A 20,955-nucleotide genomic window follows, 5' to 3' on the forward strand; every position below is an offset into this window, starting at 1 on the left:
GCTTATGTGGAGCCTACTACATTGGTAGAAATTGTGTAGTTAATGATTTTTATTAAGCCATCTGTAGGTTTAGTTTTAAATACATTACTTGTAATTCTTATGCTGAAGAGGAATTTTATAATGCTAAAGTTGCCCTGGGCAGGGATACCAAGAGTCCTGGGATAGCTCACAGCTTTGAAGCCATAGCATTCAAGTCCCTTGTCCTGGGGGAAATACTGAAAGGAACAAGTTGGAACTACTCAGAGATTACACGTTATTTCACTGTTTTTCAGCTTAGTCACTGCTTAACTGGGCCTGTCTTTCCCTTCAATGAATCCTTATGCAGAAAACACACAAACCAGGTATATTTTGTACCATTATTATAATTTACTAATTATAAACCTGAATACAGTACATATTGCCCTGCGATACATGTATTTTCTTGGCAGAATGTTTGGCATTCTTTGGGAAAAAAAGCACATAATAAAATACTTTATGTATATAGAAAATACTTAAAAATATAAAATTCACTTTCTGGTCCTTGTAATTGTAAAATACTTTGTTCACATATCACAAGTTTAGTCTACTGAAAAACTGTTTTGTAAGTTACAGTACATTCACAAGTCACTTTTGTGGCAAGTCAGTAATATTAAAAAAAAAAACTAAACACACCAAAAACCCCGGGGTCTTCTTTTCATGCTAGTCCAGCATCTTTGGCCATACTGTAGAAAATACCCTTTGATGCTATAAGGCTTGCAGGTGTATCGAATTCAGCTATGGTTCCGTTGTCTAGAACAAGAACCCTGTGCAAAACAAAAGATGATGGTGGGGGGAGGGAAGATAAGAGAATTCCTCACAAGAAATGTGATATCCCTTTTTATCACAAAGCAAACTGCTCTAATCTTTATCTTGCCTTTGTTTTGCTCAATTATTTTCACACGTTGAAACACAACAGATGATTAACATTCTCCCTGAGCTGCTGTTTGATTTAAAAAGGTACAGGACAGTCACTATCTCCCAGGGGTAATAAGGGGGGGGGGAGGAAAAGCATCATACTGGTAGTTCTGGAATTGAAAATATAGTACTAGAAAGCCAAGCAGATAAAAGCTCATGAGGTATAGCAATATATTTTGAAGTAATTAATATGACATGATGTTAGTGAAAAATTTACAGCAGCTGCTAGTTTAAAAAGGATCCATAAGCTTGCTGACAATGCCATTAATGTCACTGGATAGTATCTCCTGTGCAGCTCTGGTTAGTGAATGTAGAACCTGTTTCTTAACGCCAACAAAGGCAAAGCTGGGTCTGGATATTCTGGGATTATATGGCTTAAACATCATTGCTTACATCCTACCTGACAGGAGCATCAGTGTGACTATCTTGAGACAAGCCAGACCCTTTAAGTGCTGCTTCAGATACCCAGTAAACTGGTGAGCCTCCCCCTCTCCAACACCATTAAAAGATTTTTACCTTGTGTAATCCATAATTGTGTTCAGCCTGTGCGCTATTGTCAGCACTGTACAGTCTTCAAACTGGGTCCTAATTGTCATCTGGATAAGATCATCTGTCTCGAGATCGATAGCAGCTGTCGCTTCATCTAGGATCAAGATTCTCGTCTTGCGAAGCAGTGCTCTTGCCAGACAGACGAGTTGTCTTTGGCCAACACTGCGAGCAGAGACAGAGCTTTCACAAACGAAGCCCCACTGCCCTTAGCTCTCCACTGCTCGGAATCACTTGTGCTATGGCAGATTACTCATCAGGTAAAGTTACCGAACCAAAAAAAGTATTTAGCAAACAGCCCGGTCTGTCAGCCCTAGAGCTAATACATACACACTACAGCGTTACTCAGCTAGTTTTAGCATGTGTGTTCACTTCTAGCCTGACCCAGTACTGACAGAGCCACCAAATGCCCCCTCTCTATCACTGTGACAAAAGCCAGGGAAACTAATGATTACAATGCTGCTGTCTGAGTTTTCTGAAACACACACAGTTGCAACAACACTGAGCATATGCAAAGAAACAAACAAACAATTAAAAAAAAAGAAAAAAAAATGTTCTGAGGCTGTAAGTCCTTTCTACCATCAAATAAACAAACAAACAAAAAAAATCCATGCAGACCGCACTTCCTCCCCTGCTATAAATGCACCCCAGAGGGAGCCTCTGTCTGAGTGTCTCTGCGGGATGAGGAAGGAGCTGAACATTCATCACATACATATTCTGGTTACACCACAGTCTCAGAAGCCAACACAGCATATCACAGCATGGCGTTTTATCATCTCCATGCATGTCTTCATGGGTTTTCCAAACAATAATGGAAAATAAACATTGCTAAAGAGGCAGAGGACTCTAACTCAGCACAGCAGTTATCTAAGTTATCATGGCATTTCCCTTCCTACCAAACCACGTTTAAGGGACTGCCTATTCCTAATACCCTGACATCCTGAGACTTCTTTCTTTACTGATAAGAGAGGATTTTGGCTTGGGAGAAATCCTTCCCAGCAGCAAGGAAGAATCACATCATTTGTGGCAGAGGCAGAACAGTAGGCAAATGTTTGAGCCTTAGTGGTTTTCTTGAAACAGGAATAGGTGGCTAAATAATTTCAGACACAACAGACTACAGTGTAAACCTGAGCTCAAGTGTTCCTCACTGCAACAGCTAAATGAAAGCTCAGTGTGCATTTCTAGTCAAAGCATTCCTTACCTAAGATTTTCTCCACCTTCTGAGCATTCATAGTCCAACATGGATGGCTGACTGCTGACAAACCTCTTCAAATGAGATAGTTCAAGAGCTTTCCATATTTCTTCATCTGAATACTTATTAAATGGATCAAGGTTCATCCTCAGTGTTCCAGAAAAGAGAACAGGATCCTGGATATAAAAGCAACTTTCATTAGACAAGTGCTTTAGCTGTTTTAAATACAGATATTATAGCTACTGCTTTGAAGTCTCCATTGCATTGCAGGTAGGCCACCTCCCAAACCCATCCACTCTGAAAACACATAATGTTATACACATTTTAAACTCAAGTTCCAAACGTAAAGATGGTTTATCCTAAATTCTGTTTTATCACCCAGCATCATCTTATAAGGTGGCAGGACAGGACCACTTAAAGTATAAATAGTTTGTTTTTCTGAAACAATTTTCTGAGTGTAACAAAGCATCTTCCTCTGTGGATAAACCATTATTTATGGTTTGCTAAGCTGTTAGAGATCTGTCCTCTACTGTGATACACAGAAACAGTACCTGAGGAATAATTGTTAGCCTCGATCGAAGGTCATGGAGACCAATCTCTGAAATTTTCACGCCATCGATTTTAATTTCCCCTTTTACAGCTTCCAGGATCCTAAAGAGACAGAGCGTCATGGAGGATTTCCCTGCTCCAGTTCTGCCAACAATTCCAATCTACAACAAATTGCAGGTTTAACAAGAAGCACATTGTTAAAACCAAAACAAAACCCAACAAGAAAACCCCAAACAAACCCCCCAAGAGGGGGGCTGTAACTGTCCTTCCTTAGAAATGCCCTGTCCCACATTATAATGTATATATTGCCATTCCCGTAATTTGAATGATATTGCATATAAATACGTACATAGGCCTAAAGCCATCCTACGTAACTTTGTGTGATTAGCTGAAGTACCCGTGTTAGTCCAATCATTCAAGGAGAAAAAATCAAGGCTTTTCAGAGGACAATTCAGACTTTATGGTAAGCACATGTATCTCTATTCCAGAAGGTGCTTGTCACCTGTCTGCTTAGTGTACGGATAATTCTCTTCTCTTTTAGTAACAGCCTGTTAAGTGGAGGACTTGCCTATGCTAATTGTTCTGTCACTAGCATGCAAAACCCAGAACTTTCAAGTGAAGCATGAAGAAACGAGTCTCCCAGAACAAAGACAACTTCCTGATTAAGGAAGCAAAGAATGTCATTTCCTTCCATGCCAAAAATTTCACAGGGAAAGCCAGAGAACAGAAAAAGCTGGAATTCCTCCTCCCATCTGCACTGCTTCAGAAAAGCGTTCTTGTCACTGAATTTTTGTCACTTGTGCTGGTGCCTCCTACATGGTGTATGGTAGCCTGTTGCCAACCTAACTTGGAAAGTCCCATGAAATTGGTCCTACTGCTTCCAGCCTGGAGGATGCTAGCACACCGACAGCATGGTTGTCACTGCTGGCTCCTGCACACCAGCTTGAGTAGGTCTCCACCACTGGGGCAAGTGTGCTTGCAGACCCTGTCGTCTACTCCATGGTTGTCACTGGAGGCCCAGAGCAAAGTTCTAGCAAAGACATACAGCTGGTAACTCACCTTTTCTCCACCATGCACTTGGAGGTTTAGACCCTTCAGCACTAGATCCAGACCCTTCCTGTACCTCACTGAATAATTCACAAACTCCAGCTCTCCCTTGGATGGCCAGTCTTCTGGGGGACTCTTGCCCTCAATGATCCAGGGAGCCTAAGGAAAACAGAAGTCAGAAATGCCTCAGAGGTTTCAGAAAAAATAATTCAAACTCAGATATAAACATTAACATTTGTGGGTTACTGGAAATAATATATCTGATAAATCAAATCTCCATTAGCAAATAAATTTATAATAATGGGGAAAAACACGGGTTCCTAAGTATCCACCCATTTTGGTCTTTGTTGTCAAGTTTACTGGAAAAAAAGTCTGAGCATATAGGGCCAAATCCTCAATGGATATACATTTACATTTTTTTCTATTAACTTTAATAGAACACTGCCTGTTTCATGCCAGCTCAAGGTCTGGCTTATAACGTGTATCATGCATCTTGTCTAGCTTCCTTTTAGTATCCAGATTAAATACTTGCTCTCCAGAACCATACACTGCAGCTCTCCTCAGATCCTCCATTTCCTAATTCTTAGTCTCCCGTCATGTACACCGGGCTAACAAAACCCAGTATGTCCACAGAGCAGTAGATTTCCCAGCATGGATCCATCTGCCACCTTTAAAAGTCTTTGGCAATAAAGGCAGATGATTAGATGATTTTCCTGGATGAGGCAGTACAGTTGTTCTAGAGATGTTCTTCTCTTATGGGAGACGAGGACTGATTAAGCTGATTAAATAAAAATACTACTGAAAACATGTGCGTAGTCTGATAATCGTACTGCAGCTGTGCTCACTAGCAGGCTCACAGCACCATCCAGGCAGGTAGGACTATGCATCAAACACTTCAAACCCAAGGGGAGCAATATTCCGATGCTGAAACTCGTATCTGTTGTGCTATAGCCAGTAGCAGAAAATGAGATGCTAAGCACAGGCTGCATGATGGCATAGTAATTTGGAGCTGTGATAGCATAAATTAGAGTTCAGAGCATGGCATTTGTTCAGGTTAAACGATAACACTCTCAAGAACAGGAACTGTCTCTCAAGAGTCTAAAGAAAGACCACGTAAATGTGTGCATTAAAATTTGACCACACTTGTTGGTGAGCACGCTTGAGGCTTGGTAGCTGACCTCTGTTTCAGTTTCTGAATACTCTTTTATTCTTTCAACAGCCACAATGTTAGTTTCAAGTTCAGAAGTCATTCGGACCATCCAATTCAGAGACAAAGTCACCTTGGAGAAAACAATGAACAAAATATCACCCACAGAAAACCAACAGATTTAATTATAATAACAAAACCAGACACTGTTATTCAGACACAGATTCACATTAATATTACAAATGGAATAATTATTTTTGCATTGACATTAATACAGTTACTGAGACAAAAAGTCTACAGATAACCAGGTGCTCATGTGAAGCATATGCCTCCCACAGTGATTTAACAAATGGCCCTCTCAAAAATGTTGGTTGGAAGTCATTCCCCTCGTCATGGGTCTCACTGGAAAACTGGCAACAGCAATCCTGCACACTCTTGGTATCTAAAAAGCTTCCGGCAAGAGTGAGGCCATTACATCTGCTAAACTGTCCACAGCTTGTGCGAGTACAGTTTATCTTCCCTATTTATGAATCCTTCTGATCTGTCTGTGATTACTGGGACACACCACTGTGCTACATAGCAGGCATGATGCAGGACATGTTAAGCCCATGCTGCTCAAATGACCTGTTCTTGATGGGTGCACCTGACACTTCCTGAGCTTCCTGCATACTGCTGCTGGGGATACTGGGGTGCAACACAACCTTGGTGCTCCCAAAGTGCCCTGAAGTCCTACTGCACGTGAGCACGCTAATGAACCTCTAATGTTTCTGGATGTCCCACAACTCATTTTTACTGTTTCCTTATTAACTTCAACTTTAACAAGCATTTAAATTACTGCTAATACATCTGTACCATCTATAAAATGCAAACCCATCAATGATGGTAAAAACCCAATCAACTATAACACATACCTGTAATGCATAAGATACTGAAAGTCCTACCAAGCCAGCATTCAGGCTGTTTTTACCAATCACAGCAAAAAGAGCAGCAAAAAGGACAATACAGTTCCCCACAAATTCAACTCGAATGCCCAGCCACCTGGTAAAAAGGCAGACATAAGCAGAGTGGTAAATGATTGCTTGGATCAGTTATGCAAACACAGGATTATCTAAGTAGAAACAAGAAGTCATATGCCTTTTTACCTGTTTGATACTATGCCAGGATAGTAACTCTTTTGATTTTCATCCACCTTCAGATCACTGATGTCTATGAAGGACTTCACCCTCCTATAGGCTCTGATGACACTGGCCCCTGATACTGTTTCTGAGAAGTGCGAGTAGATGGGAGATCTGCTCACAGACTCCAGACGCTTCAGCTGGCGGGAGGTAGCTACGTAGAATCGCTGCCATTTTTTGGAGAAAATTGAAGGGTATGTGAAATACTTTCTATTTAATTAACAGTGAAGAATTTTTTAAGTTAAGGATTTAAAGGAGACTGCTACTGATGCACTTCAACCCTCCAAAATATTCTCTATGATTAAGAAGAATTTCAAGAAAGTTATCTTTGCTTCATTCCACAACAGAGGATTGGGTAACTGCAATTTCTATAGACTGTAAGTTGAATTTATCTATGTCCCTTTAAATTTAGTTAATATAGCCTAACAAAATAAATCCATTTTAGGAGCATCATTTTCTAACAAAATGAAACATGAATTTGCACCTCCATTATCAGGTCTCTATTTATGGCCTATAAAATAAGCTTCATTTCTGCTCAGAAGTCAATAAAATTGATGCTTTCTATTTTCAACATTTTAACTCCTCACCACTTTAAAAACTTGTCAATATGTCAAACATATACACACTTCCATAGAGCTGCAGTGCACATCGATATATCTGTAGCAGTATGCGTATTGGTTATTACTTCAAAGCAAAGAAAGGTTATGACTATTTATTTCACGACCACATCTCACAGGATGTTTCTTTTTCTGAGAGAAGTAAATAATTTTTTGTTTACATAAACATGTAGTTACTTCAGATTTTTCAATTTTTCCCCAAATTCATGTTGTTTTTCCTAAAAAATCATGAACAATGGAATAAGAGTTATTGCAATGGTAGTCAGATATTTTTCCAGTTACCTGAACAAAGAAGTACAGAATTGCAAGTGGAACTATAACCACAGCGAAGAGCGGAGTACTTGCTATAATTACAATCATTGTCGATAAAGAGGTGAAGAACGTTCCAAGGAACATCAAGATGGTTGGTGGGATTACTTCATCGATCACATAGATGTCCTTTGAAAAGCGGTTGATGATTCGGCCAGTTGGAGTGATGTCGTAGAAGGACTGCGGGGTGTGAAATTTGTTCTCCAGCAGAGCAGCGTGGAGTGTCCGGGCTGCATTAATGCCTCCCACGGCCAGGGTGAAGGAGGAGATGAGTACTATGACGCCTAACAGGTGAAGAGGAAACATGTTAACTAGCAAACGTGATGTTCGCGATTTGCCGCTCTTTGACTCTCAGCAGTTTCTGTTGTGCTAGAAGCTTTTTTTCCTTTACTATATTCCCTGTCCACCCTTCTCTTACCATGCATGTTAGCACTGCAACATTGCAGTCACTGCTGCCTTACCATGCACGTTAGCACTGCAACATTGCAGTCACTGCTGCTTAAGGCACAGGAACATGTCCTGTAGGATTTCACCATGCTGTCCACCTAAGACAGATGCACAACCATCTTCCCTCTGCTTGCTGCAAGCCTCCATCAAGTCCTAATGCTACAACTTCACCCCAACCCTTCAGTCTCTTCTGCACCTAAGCCGCTTGCTGCAAGCCTCCATCAACTCCTAATGCTACAACTTCACCCAACCCTTCAGTCTCTTCTGCACCTAAGGTTTCATGTTTTCTCTCCAACTTACCTCTCTAAAGCTTCCATGTCACCTGTTCAACCCCTTCCAAGGGCTTCACAACAAAATAAAGTGTTGAGCTGAGCTCAGACTTTGCAGCTCCAGGTTATGTTACTTCCCTTGCTTAGGATAGGATTATGGGGGCAATTTTGGGCCACCAGCAACCGGTGCTGTGGCTTTCCCACCTAGTTCCTCTTTACTAAACATTGAGTCATCCTGATTTTATCTGGTCTCACCTTGCAAGAGGCCCAAGGCAGCATAGACTCCGATTCGCATGGCTGTGTTGTGCTGAGTCCCATTTATCACCGGCTCGTTGGTCCAGTCGCTGAGCCACACGTTGGCCCCAATGGCAGCAGCATTTTGACAGCAATATAGGAAACATATCACTAAAGAAATGACAGGGCCGACAGCCTTCAGGTATTGCCAGAACACTGTTAGCTTTACCTGCAAAATCACACACCAAAGCTGGTTGGTACAACTGACACAATCAGGAGTTTAGACAGAAGAAGAGAAAAGAATTCTTCATCAGAGGAACTGCTAAGTTCAAAACTGCCCAAACTCTAACATACCACAGAGAACAGTTCATCTGCCTGAGCTCCACCTCAGGGTGATTACTTTCAAAACAACTGAGAAACTTCTCTGAAATACTCTTTCCTCCATTTTGAGGAACTGTATTTTATTAGTTTTGTGGGGTTTTAGTTTTTAAGACTATGCTGGGGTAGGGGGAGGGGTGTGGCAAGAAAAGAGGCTGATCAAATAGCAGCGAAGGATGGGTAACAAGAACAGGAGCCAAGTTTTTCAGGCCAAAGAAGCAACTTGGCAGGCACACTGAGCTCAGGACTACTTTAAAGGAAACTATTTAAAGGACTGTTTAAGGAAAAGTGCTGAATATGCCCCCATTCAGGTGTCTTTACAGCAGCTTAAATGAGATACCAAATGCTAGGGCACCCCAATAGGAACATAAACAGATGATGCTTGTGGTAAAAAGTAAAGATGCTATCTCTAACGTAGTGCAAAAAGGCAGGGAAAGAAAGAGAGGCAGAGATTCAGGACAAAACTCTCAAAACAAAAAAGCATAAGAAGGATTAGTTAAAAGAACAAGTGTTGTTGATTAGGGACTTTGAAAGCTAAAATAATCCATAGAAACAGTTAATGACATGTCTGTGCCATGGACCATGTACATCAGACTAAACAGGACACACTGAGCCTTCTAAAGTAGAGGGAAGGGCCTTTCTTTAACAGAACCTCCCTGCTCCTATTCCATCTGCTGCTTCTTTCTGTCCGTTTATTTTTTTATTCCCATCTTCTCTTTATTTTCCTTCTCTTTTTTCCTGTTCCCATTTCACTCCCTGTCCCTGCTCAGGAATAGTACAGCCCCTTTTGTACCTATAAGCACAAAAAGCTCTCCAAGATGGGGTGGCAGGTATCATTTAGGCAGAACAGATCTGCTGGCACACAGCGGGCAGCTGGCTCCTGTAACCCACTGCTGCAGTTCATCAAACAGCCAGTGCTGCAGCTGGACTCAGCAGCAGCCAAACAGTTTAAAAACCAACACTGCTGAAAGCTCTGGGATGCGAAGGCAGGGCTGACAGAGCACAGTGCTACATGGTATCAGATGACTGTGGCAGGAGCTGGAAGGGATTTTTTTTTTTTTTTTTCTTTTTTCCCCTAAGTCCATAGCCCTTGCCAGGTACAGAAATCTCTGCCAAAGTCCAAAATTTGAATGATCAGTGGCCACCAGATTAATGCGTAAAGCCTGCAGTCATGATTTATACAACACATTTAACAGAACTAGATCAAATTTAAAAATAAAAATTATTTTTTCAAACAGCCAAAAAAATGTAGAAAAAGGGTGGGGGGGAAATCAAACCATACCGTTCCCATTTCAGTTGTTTCAGCCTGAATAAGTTTCTCGTTAGGATTTTTTCTTGGCAGAGGAGGCTCTGCTGGCTTCTTTTCACAGACTCTTCGCTTCGTTGACATTTTGTTGGGACATTCTCCTCCTTCAGAAGATATTACACTAAGTTGCCTAGTTAAAACAAAAAGGAGAAAAAGGGCATATTGTGGCAGTGCTAAGGCAAGACTGGGTTGCAGCAGATTGGACTTATTCCCAGCTCTTCTGCTGAGTTCCCATGCCAGCCTCACTCACAGTTATGGGTGCCTGCGCCACCCCTCTGAATGTTCACTGATATTCAGTGATCCCAGAAATATAGTACTTAACAAAGGCTGTGGCAGGGACTGGGCTCTTTGGTAAAGGCCTTTAGAGGCTTCACGGCAAGACAGACATTTCAAAGCTAACCTCTGAGCTTCTCTGTTTTCACACCAACAGTAGCTGGACAGCATCTGTGGGTATGGTTATGAAAACGTTTAAAGATTTCCAAGATTCCCAATGGAAAGGCACAATTCAAAGGCTTTATTTATCATACAACTGGTAGCAGTTTAGTGTTGTGTGGGTAAATACATACAGTGGTGTTACTGAGAACCAGAGAGTTGCTTTGAGAAATTGGTTCAGTTTGGATTAAAAAGAGGATTGCAGGAATAAATGTTTGATCTCCTCTGCATGTTATTTCACATTTATTTTCAAAAGGCCACTAAACCAATTCATTTATAAGAGGAAACTAAGGAAACTAAAGCCCAGACTGAGAATCAGTAGGTCACTAAGATCTTTCAGATGTGTTTCACCTTGGACACAGACTATAAACACATGAACCTCATGTTTACCTAAGAAACTGCTTGCGGACTTCGTTTGTCACTGGTTCGTTATCTGCCAGATCGGTGTGGATGCTCAGAGTGTCTTCAGCTAGCAGGACTTCTTCCTCCTCCAGCACTGCAAGACAAGATCACACCTCAGATTTTCTGCTGAATAAAGCAGAAAGCTCAGAAAGAGGTGGCTATACAAAGCAAGGGTCATGAAAAACAATACCACAACAGGAAAAATCATAGTGCATAAACTCCCCCACAGTTTTGCTTACATCCCTTCTGTGCATCATTTCTCCTCATTAAATTGCAAATATCTTGTAAGGCAGATTGGCTGCCAAATGCATTTACATTACATTCCTTTAGTGCATCAGAAATGTTAACCAATAGTGTTATAGCTAAATTCACTTATAGGGCATGCTCTAGGCATGATCTAGGGATGGGGAAGTCATGTCAGGAACTACTGCTGGCATCTGCTGTTGCTAGAAGATGTCACGCATGTTCCTCCCTGCCTGTCTGGAGAGAAGCAGTGCTGCAATCAAAGAGCGTGCGAACACTGTCACACAGAGGAAACATTTACCAAAAATGCTTTAATCTTGTATCATTTTATCAGAATCAAACCAAGCTGAAAAGTAACCCAAGATTCAAATGTCACTTGAACTTTGCTATATGACAAAAAGAACAATATATAAGCACAGAAAAAATACCAAACTCTGAGTAGCCCCTTTGATAGCAGGCCCAGTTTGTTCTTGGCTATTCCATTTTCCTGCTGAGCTTGACCTTGCTAATTGCAAAATAAATTCCTAACTTTAAAATAATTTCTAACACAAGAATTTCTTTTTTCTAGGACAAAGCACATGAAATTTTGAAAGAAATTTGTGAAAACATTTATCAATAATACAGACCTGACCATAGACAATAACTTTCATGGCAGTGCAGAAAGGCAAATGCCAGGTTGTCATGAAGAAGCAAGGGACACTTATATAGAGAAAATATCTGTAATCTGGTTGACAGAAAAAGACATGTTTTAAGAAAAAGCAACACTGTACTTGTTGGTTCATCCTCTTCAATGTCTTCATCAAGTGCATAATTTCGCAGGAATTCTGCAAATGCCTTGTTTTGTTTCAGAAGGTCTTGGTAAGATCCCATTTCAGAGATTTTGCCATCTACCAGGACAACTACATGGTCTACCTGAGGCAGGAAGCTGATGCCATGGGTCACCAGAATTCGGGTCTAGATAGGGAAAAAGAGAAAAAACCCACATCTCTCAGTTGTCACTGTGGGGACTAACACTACTCAGAAAGCCAAATACTATCACATTTTTGGGACAGGGAGTGAGTTTTTTGTCAAGGTGAAATGCCAGGGGAAATACACTGTCCTCGTTAGCCAAATTAGCTTGGAAATACGTACATGAATGCATTATGCTGCTCATTGCGTGCTGATATAACCACAGAGGGAAGTAAACCAACTGAAAACTCCTTTCCCTTTGCTGATTTTCTTTGCAGCCCTTCCCTTTTGAGCTCTGAGACAGTATGAGAAGATCACAACAGGAGTAGAAGGGGAAGCAAAGAGATTGCAATTTGGTTGCATACTGCCAAAGATCTCTGTAAAATCAGTAAGCTGTTACAACTTCCTCACTGCACTGCCTCCAAGTAACAACAAGCAATACTAAGCTGACAACCTTAACAAGTTTCTGCAAATGCCTTGTTTTCAGAGATCTCTCAGCAGGGATTTTAAAAGACAGACCAGGTTTCTGCCTCTACATGTTCTGACTAGATCACATCACTTCTGGGCATGCCTAAATAGCAGTTCACCAGAGCCTGTGCTATGGAGAAAAGGTGTTCACATTGCCAAGTAAACACAAAAATTCAGGAATGATTCAGCACTTGAGCCTCGGTGGTGAAATAGCTTTCTTGTAACCCATCAGTGTCTCTGAGTTTGTGCGCATTTTTAAGAGCCAGCTTACTTTTCCTTTAAGTACCCCATCTGGACCAATGACTTTGTCAAAGATGTGCTTTGCAACATGCGAGTCCACGGCAGAAAGAGGATCATCTAATAGGTAAATGTCAGAGTTGCTATACACCGCACGAGCGAGGCTCACTCGCTGCCTCTGGCCGCCTGAGAGGTTGATGCCCTGAAGGGAGAGAGGAGAGAACAAAACATGTCACACAACAACAGCTATGACTTTTCATGGCTTTCACTCAGTCAAACACTCGGATGCTAAACTGAAATATGAGACGCTGAAGAGAATAACCCACTCAGAGCTAGAGACAGGAACAGAACGCCTCTAAATCTGTTTGTTCACTGCCAAACTTCCACTCACCCAGCAATGTGGAGATGGAATAAGCCTCTTGCTTAGTAAGCTCCTAAAGGAAGCTGTTAAAACTCAAAACTATAAAAAGGAAGACCGTCAACCAGGATGTAAAATGCAAACACTCAAAGCAGGGCTGTGGCACCTGGAACATCTTCGACATCTCTCATCTTACATACAAATCCACATATCCACCCTATTTCATGAAATCTATCTCAAATTTAGTGGCCTATAGAAAAAAAAAATCTTTGTTGGTAATCACAGATGTAAAAGTTTCTCATTAAAATGAGGTGTTAAGGGATGATCATATCACTTTTTCACTTGAAGCACACCGTATGTTCCCTCCTTTTTTATCCCTACAGGAAAAGGAAGAACGTCATATATTCTGGACAGATGCACCTTTACAACTGGACAACATATAGAGGATGCTCTGATCTTCCAGGGCTAGATGTGCAATTATGCATCACAGTACAAACACTCGTTTAAAGTTAGCAAAAAGCTTAAGTCCAACTGCCTTCCACAGAACTGCCCCACATGTTTCAGTGTTGATTATAGCAGGGATGCGGTTGTAAAGATCAAACCAAACCAAGTACTGACTTTACAGCATTGTCTCTTTAGCTAGAGCAGGAATCACCAAGCAGGTCTGACTTGGGGGAAAAAAAAAAAAATAAATTACTTTCTCTCCTATCTCAGTCTGATCTCCTCCTGGCAGCACTTCCAGGTCAGTTTTTAAAGCACAGGCCTCCAGGACATTTTGGTATTTCTGTTCGTTAGAAGCTTGGCCAAACAAAATGTTATCTTTCAGCGTGGCATTCTGGATCCAGGCTTGTTGAGGCACATAAGCAACAGAACCCTAGAATAAGGAGGGAGAAAAGAAACCTGAGATTTGTAACAAGCAGCAATTCATGCTTACAACTCTGATTAAGATCTGCAGCACATATATCTATAGCTCCTGTTTGATACACACTCACATTATACATATATGTGTGCTAATTGCTAATGTATAGTTGATAGAATCAGGAAAGTCATTTCATATAAAACACAGCTGAACAGATGTGGGAAAAACCCAAATAAACACGCAGATAAGATGCCATAGGTGCAAACAGAATTCGCTCTCCAGCCTGATGCGTGTTATAAGCAATGACAGGCATAAGAAGCACATTTCCATACCATCATTAAACAGCATGGTAAACAATACCAACCTTCACAGCCACTTCTCCTTCCAGCTTTTCCATTTCACCCAAGAGAGCAGACACCAGAGAAGACTTCCCACAGCCAACATGGCCAACAACAGCAACCAAAGCACCACTGGGGACCAACAGATTTATACTGTGGAGGAAACAGGCTAGAAATTAATTAACATCAGTTTACTAAAGACATTATGGGTATTTAAACTAGGGCTGAAATACACAGTGACAAATCAGCCTGACTGGACATAGTAAGCATAGCGTGGTCACTGGTCTTCTCCTCCCTTTCTTGTGTACAATCAACTGTAAGCAGAACTGTAGGAGTAAATGGAAACCCAGCATTAATTTATCTCGTTGGTTGTTAAAGTAGTAGGATTGGTAGCAAACCTTCTAAGACACTTTGCTGTGTCATACGAGTCCATCAGCAAGTCCAACTGGGTTAATAAGCGTTTTGAAAGCAGACAATCTTCCAGAAGTCTTTTGCTTTTCGATTTTAAAATCAAGGGCAATTGTACAAAAGCAGTGAGTGAATACATCCCATCTAAGAATGTTCAAACCACTTTAGTACTGTATTTCCAGTACTAGTAAATAGGGCTCACAATGACACAAGAAAAACAAAACTTTCCCAACTAAAACCCTTTACTGTTTTCTCCACCATGCTCTTAAAGGTACCGATTTAGGTCCTGGTTTTGAAGGTGAACTGATATGGAAATGACAGATGGACACAGTCTCTTTGCCATCAAAAATGCCTTTCACTAATGAAATCAAGCCAAACTTCTGATTGTATAGATCCTGATGCAGAACTAGGGCTCCAGTTCTCATGCAGATTCTTACCAAGCAGGTAGTTGACGTTTTGAACACTGCAAGAGGGTTTTTTTTTTGGTTGGGTTTTTGTTTTGTTTTGTTTTTTAAAAGAAACATTCAGAGCAGGAAAACTCAAAAGCACTACATTTTTCATTATTCTTTCCCTGTAGCTGAGTTTTACCTTACTGCTATTTTAGGAAGTCACCAGGTAATTTTTAGGTCCAGGTGGCTAGCAATTTGCTCTGGAAATGCATGGTTCTTTCTGAAACAAACCCCAGAAAACTGAAGTCAACCTGGCTGCAGATTTTGATTGTCTGAACCAAACTGGCTCCTCTGAACTCTAAGCCTCTGGCTTGCAGGTTATCCAGGTAGCATAATACAGCATAATACATATACCAGGTTAACCTGGTAGCATAATACACTCAGCACAGCAGCACAAGCTCCTTGGACTGAGAATTCTAAGAATCTACCAGGTTTCTGTGATTTTGATCTGACAACAAAGCATAACATGAGGAAGTATATGCTTCCAGGCAAATTTTGTTTGTATTCAATCCAATAGGCAAATGAGCAAAACATGCAGACTCATAGTCTGGGAATGGTCCATCTACAGCCACAGAGGTGAGCCTGCCACCAGACTCTTAAAAAGAACAGACCACTGTTGGCACACCCAAGTCCAAATCCAGACACCTCAACTGTCCTCACAATCCATCAGATCAATTTGATTTGTCCAACGCTTCAGTTAAAACAATGTCTATTTAAGAAATGTATGTAGCTTTTCTGTCCTTTAATAAGTAACTATTTTATTCTAGTTGCTGAGGAGTTCAAGCCTTACAGCACTGTTCTGTAAAGTCTAAACACCATGAGGCATGAGGATTAGCTCGATGTTTTAAAGGCAGAAGAGATGCACATATGTGATGTGTGGAAACAACCTTTTCTAGAAGTGAGCCTGCAGATATTACTAGACACCTTTCAAACAGACCTCCCAGAAGCCAGAAACCAGGAAGGAGGTAGATGCTGTACTGCAATTGCATAAAGAAATCTTACTCTTTTAAAGACGGCTTAAGTTCCTTTCCCCAGCTGAATGTCGCATTTGTCACACTGATGGCATTGCCTGAATGACAAAAACACAACAATAGAGAAGGCAGGAAATGTATTACACAGAATAGTATGGCTGAGAGACTGGCTGGCAGAGGAATCTTTATTTATGGGTGTTTCGCGTACACTGCAGTTCCCTTTTCTACTGGCATGGGAAGCACAGTGGGTCACAAGACATGCTTGTTCAGAGTGAAAATAACTGATCGCAGCTTAAGCTATAGACTGTGAGCTTACAGACCTATGGAGCTGGAAAGCTGTCCTGCTTCATCCTGTCCCAGCGAGGCTGGTCGCAAACTTAGCTGCTCAGAATCCCCATGCAACTGTTAGCACAACTTTACTTAAGAAACCACTTCCAAGTCAGTAGATCACCGCATGCTGTTGACTTTGATGTATCAGATTAAATTTCCCTCTGCACAGCTTTTTGCTCACCACACTAACAAGTTACAGATCTGCAGGCTTGCTTTACCTCCTGGTGGGGTGGTATATAACAGTAATTGCATGACAGCCACACAGCCATCCCTCCTCCTCCTCCTCAGTCTACGGCATCACACACAAGAGAAGTTTCAAACCACTATCACCAAAGTGCATTGCACAAGAAAACACATTTTTTTGAGACCACCTGGTTTGCTCATTTGTTTTGGGATACTGTTTCCAACAGAAGAAATCAAAACTGTTTGCAATGTTCCTGAGCATTTGTGCAGCGCGGAAGGTCTGAGCAGGTCTTGCTGTCCCTAGTCAGTGGATGCACTTCATTATTCAGTGCTGTTAGCATCCAGTACATTGCAGACGCAAACTCAGGCCCAGTAACTCAGCTCAGAGCTCAAAAATATAGCCAGAAACTTTTCTAATTTTCACATAGCTTGAACAACAAACACATACTTTTCAAAGCAGTAGCTTCTTTTTTTAAAAAACAAGATTATTATTGTTATTTTCTTTTTGTTTTTTTTTTCATAACTCAACCAGTCCAGAACAAATACAAGATGTTTGCTGTATTAGCATAGTTTAGAAAAATACTGATGTCTTTACCTGGTGCAATCACTGTTGTTTCCACACAATTTGGATCAAGTTCATCATGACTCAGGAACTGCTGAATTCTCTTTAGGGAAACGCTTGTCTAAGAAAAGAGGGCTACATTATTTTATCATTCTTTTAATTGGGACTTAATGCTCTTACTACTGAAAAAGAAAGCATGCAGAATGGCTTAAGCTGTCACCCCAGCTTCCTGAACAGTGACTCATTCCTTCCCTGCAATCAGTCTTATGCTGAAATTCAAGCTTTTAACTGTGAAATTTCTCAGACCAAGCTGAGTTCACCTGAGTGAAGCAAAATTCACACAGACAAGCTTACTCAGAAGATGTCAGGCTTTCCAATACAGGGCAGCAGTACGGAAAGACTATTAGAAAGAAAACCAGCTAACAGGCAGATGCAAGGGATCTCTGCATTCCAGAAATCAGGGACATCTGGGATTCTTTTTGTTCAGATTGTTCAAAACAACGTATGCACCAGATCCTCCTTACCTGCGCGATGTTGCTAATGACTTGTGGAAGCATACTGAGGGGAAACTTTAAGATATTAAACAAGGAGAGGGAAACAAAAGCCTTTTCTGCATCCAGGATATTATTTTCATCCACCGAGACATATACAGCAAATGTTGTCAATGCTACCTGAAAGCCAGAAAGCAAGTTTACTGTGACACATACGTAATATTTTGACATTTTAACAAGAAGTCAAGCCTGATAGGCATCTTTGAAATAAAAGTATCAATGACAAAATTGGGCCTGCTCCTGACCTTTTCAACACACTTTAAGAATGACAAGTCAAGTTGATACAAGAAGAGGTTCCCAGAATAAAACAACTTTCAGATTACTAATGGCTACATTTACTTGAACTAGGAGATTTAAGAGGTGAACTACAGAACTCAGATAAATAAAAACATGAAGCAGTTATCTGGCTGTGGTTTGGCTGCATTTCCAACTCCACCCAACCAAATTTTCCCATTGTAAACTCCAGGCTAAGCAAACAAGACTTACTGATCAATAGGAGAGGGAGTAAAATCCAAGTTATTTGCTGGATCGCTGTACGACAGGGACCATCCACTGTGGAGGGACCATCCTATGCAGTAAACTAACGGTGAGCAGGAACGGGAATGTGTATTTAAGGACGTGCATTAACTTAAGGAAACATGAAAGAGGCAGGATCTTGAGGCCATTAAGAATATTTCTGCAGGGTTGGGCCTTTGATCTCGAGAGTAGTTGGCTAGGAGTATTTTTGACAAAGCACTCATCTGAATGTTTCTATTCACCAAAACCAAAACCCTTGCTGCAAAAGGGATCACAGTGCGATGAAGTGGAAAATAGAGGGAAACAGAAAGTTGAGGAAAAGGCATTTCAGAATTGGCAATGTATCATTTGGGTTTTATTTTTTACATTAAATCAATCTTTTTTTTAAGTTGTAGAATAATTTAACAACTCCCTCTCCCACTAGAACAAGCATAGCACTGTAACACGAAAGGTAGGAATCAGAGCTTAAGACAGATGTTGTCCTGACTGACTCAATTAAAATTTTTTTTGCTATTCACAAATATCTCTGAGGTTTCAAATTCTAGTTTCAATTTGTTATGGGAAGTACTTTGAAGTGGTTGGAAATTCTCCTGAGAAAGCAATTCCCAGCTTCCACTGGCAGGCTTTATCAAGAAATAACTTTAATACCGATTAACAAAAAGGCTCTAGAGAACAGAGAACTTTGCTTCAAAGCATGTGAGTAATTTTTTTTAAAAAGTATTTACATTTTATTCCTATGTATATCTAGCAAACAGAAAGCCTCACACTTATCCTTCAAGGATATACTTGTACAGCTTAGAAAGTCATGCAAATTCAATTTACCAGGAATGGTGCGCTGATCCATGCAAAGGTGGACAAAGAATTGAGATAGGCAGACTTTTTTAAAACTTGCAGCTCATTCTTTCGTATCTCCAACACTTTTTCTGAAAATGATGGTTCCCAAGCATACAGCTTCAGTACTTTCATGCCACCCAGAATCTCATTCATTAATTTAATGCGTGAGTCTTTATATCGCATTTGTTCCACCTAGGTTATTAGTAAACACAGGAGACAGAGTGTCACAGGAATGACTAGAAGAGAGCTTTCAAAATGTTGTCTCACAGCTGTGCTGGTCCTTGGGCTATTTCTAAACAGGATGCAAAAGGTAATTAAAGAAAGCCAGACTGTTATCAATAACCTTACTGTGCAAGTCTATAAATCCAAAGAAAGCAGAAATCAAAGAAAATGGCTGAAAAGCAGAGTATAAAAACTTTCCACTCATCTTCACTGTTAGGGGTTACATTTTCAAAACCACCTTAAGGAACAATTCAGGCACTTCACAAAATACTAATCTACTTCTTCCCTTGATTTCTTCAGATTTTCTTCCTGATATGAATAGTTGTATTTCTTCGGGCATCCCTTGAAAATTGTGCTTGCTCCTAGTTTGTTGTCGGTTTTTTGTTGTTTTTTTTTCCTATACATTAGAATACAGTACTTCATTCAGTTACTTTAAAAAAAAAAAAAAAAAAATCCCTGCTCAGCTGTATAGACAAAATGAAAAACTGTGTTCACACTCACATGCACACCAAGTTATGCGGCTCTGGGCATCTTATAATGGGCAAGGGAGAAAAGGAATGTTAATACTAACATGTCAGCATCCAAGAGATTTAATGGGAAGTCTGGATGTCTCTTTAAGGCACGTAATAGTAACACTGTTACTGAGGCTGGGCTTAAATGTCATAAATTATAATCGTTTTCCGACTCTTACTTTTTTAACATCAACAGCTTGATTTTTTTTTAAATCTGCCAAACAGCCACCGATAGGTTGCACAGCACAAGCCACTTATTAGATTTTTCTAGCACAAAGCCAGAGGGCACTATTATATTGATTTTTTCAGCCTTCTATGACTATAGATGACTAAGACTACAAAGAAAGTAATAGAATAGTAATACGAAGAAAGGATCCTTTTACCTTAAGACAGTAATTCAAATTCAGCCCAGCTCAGTAGCAGTGAAAGTCAACATTGGCTATTAGCATAAAAAACAAGTTGCCAGTTTTCAGTTCCCATCTCTGAAAACAGTCATTCACAGCTCAAAGAACAGCATTTGTTTGCCCTTTCTCTAAACACTCCTAGAAGAAACTACCAGGTAAAGGGATATGGAGACAAAGAAACTTCTTGCTAATCCCAGAAGCTGCTCCAGCACTACGAAGACCGAGCCACTGACTCAATGCCACACCCTTCCCTTAAACAGCAGTGAATCCACTATGGAAAAACTATCTGAAAGGATACAGTTATTAAATGTATCACTACAATCTTACTCACAAGTAAATTGGTGCAAATGGCAGCTTATTAACAGCCAAGACAACCACTGATGTCTTCATTTCTCATAGCACAGCTGCCAATTCAGATAATGTCACCTTCTCTGCTGGTACCTTACCTGGAATGCTCTGGTTTTCATTGCTATTGCAGAGTTAAATGGGATAAGTAAAACCATCACGGCAACTCCTGCCAGCACAGAAGGCCCTAAAGTCTTGAGTGAAAGAAAAAAGGTAAGTTGTTGTGGTACCCAA

At 40.6% G+C, this 20,955-nt stretch overlaps 1 protein-coding gene across 1 annotated transcript in view; it reads right to left on the reverse strand.

Moving 5' to 3' along the window:
- Positions 1–355: 355 nt before the first annotated feature.
- Positions 356–20,955, reverse strand: part of ABCC3 (ATP-binding cassette, sub-family C (CFTR/MRP), member 3) — a 35,556-nt gene continuing 14,956 nt past the window's right edge. Inside the window, exons 10-30 of the mRNA XM_009698543.1 lie at positions 20,823–20,915; positions 19,227–19,430; positions 17,862–18,008; positions 17,371–17,458; positions 16,294–16,360; positions 14,461–14,587; positions 13,935–14,111; positions 12,914–13,081; positions 11,997–12,180; positions 10,972–11,077; positions 10,126–10,279; positions 8,487–8,694; positions 7,489–7,799; positions 6,557–6,756; positions 6,326–6,452; positions 5,446–5,547; positions 4,280–4,426; positions 3,223–3,381; positions 2,681–2,847; positions 1,450–1,644; positions 356–782 (exon numbers count right to left, since the gene is read on the reverse strand). Coding sequence (XP_009696845.1) covers positions 674–782; positions 1,450–1,644; positions 2,681–2,847; positions 3,223–3,381; positions 4,280–4,426; positions 5,446–5,547; positions 6,326–6,452; positions 6,557–6,756; positions 7,489–7,799; positions 8,487–8,694; positions 10,126–10,279; positions 10,972–11,077; positions 11,997–12,180; positions 12,914–13,081; positions 13,935–14,111; positions 14,461–14,587; positions 16,294–16,360; positions 17,371–17,458; positions 17,862–18,008; positions 19,227–19,430; positions 20,823–20,915 — 3,240 coding nt within the window. The 3' untranslated portion in view covers positions 356–673. The remainder of the gene's footprint in view (positions 783–1,449; positions 1,645–2,680; positions 2,848–3,222; positions 3,382–4,279; positions 4,427–5,445; positions 5,548–6,325; positions 6,453–6,556; positions 6,757–7,488; positions 7,800–8,486; positions 8,695–10,125; positions 10,280–10,971; positions 11,078–11,996; positions 12,181–12,913; positions 13,082–13,934; positions 14,112–14,460; positions 14,588–16,293; positions 16,361–17,370; positions 17,459–17,861; positions 18,009–19,226; positions 19,431–20,822; positions 20,916–20,955) is intronic.

The sequence above is a fragment of the Cariama cristata genome, unplaced genomic scaffold, assembly GCF_000690535.1.
Source record: "Cariama cristata isolate BGI_N322 unplaced genomic scaffold, ASM69053v1 scaffold6760, whole genome shotgun sequence".
NCBI lineage: Eukaryota > Metazoa > Chordata > Aves > Cariamiformes > Cariamidae > Cariama > Cariama cristata.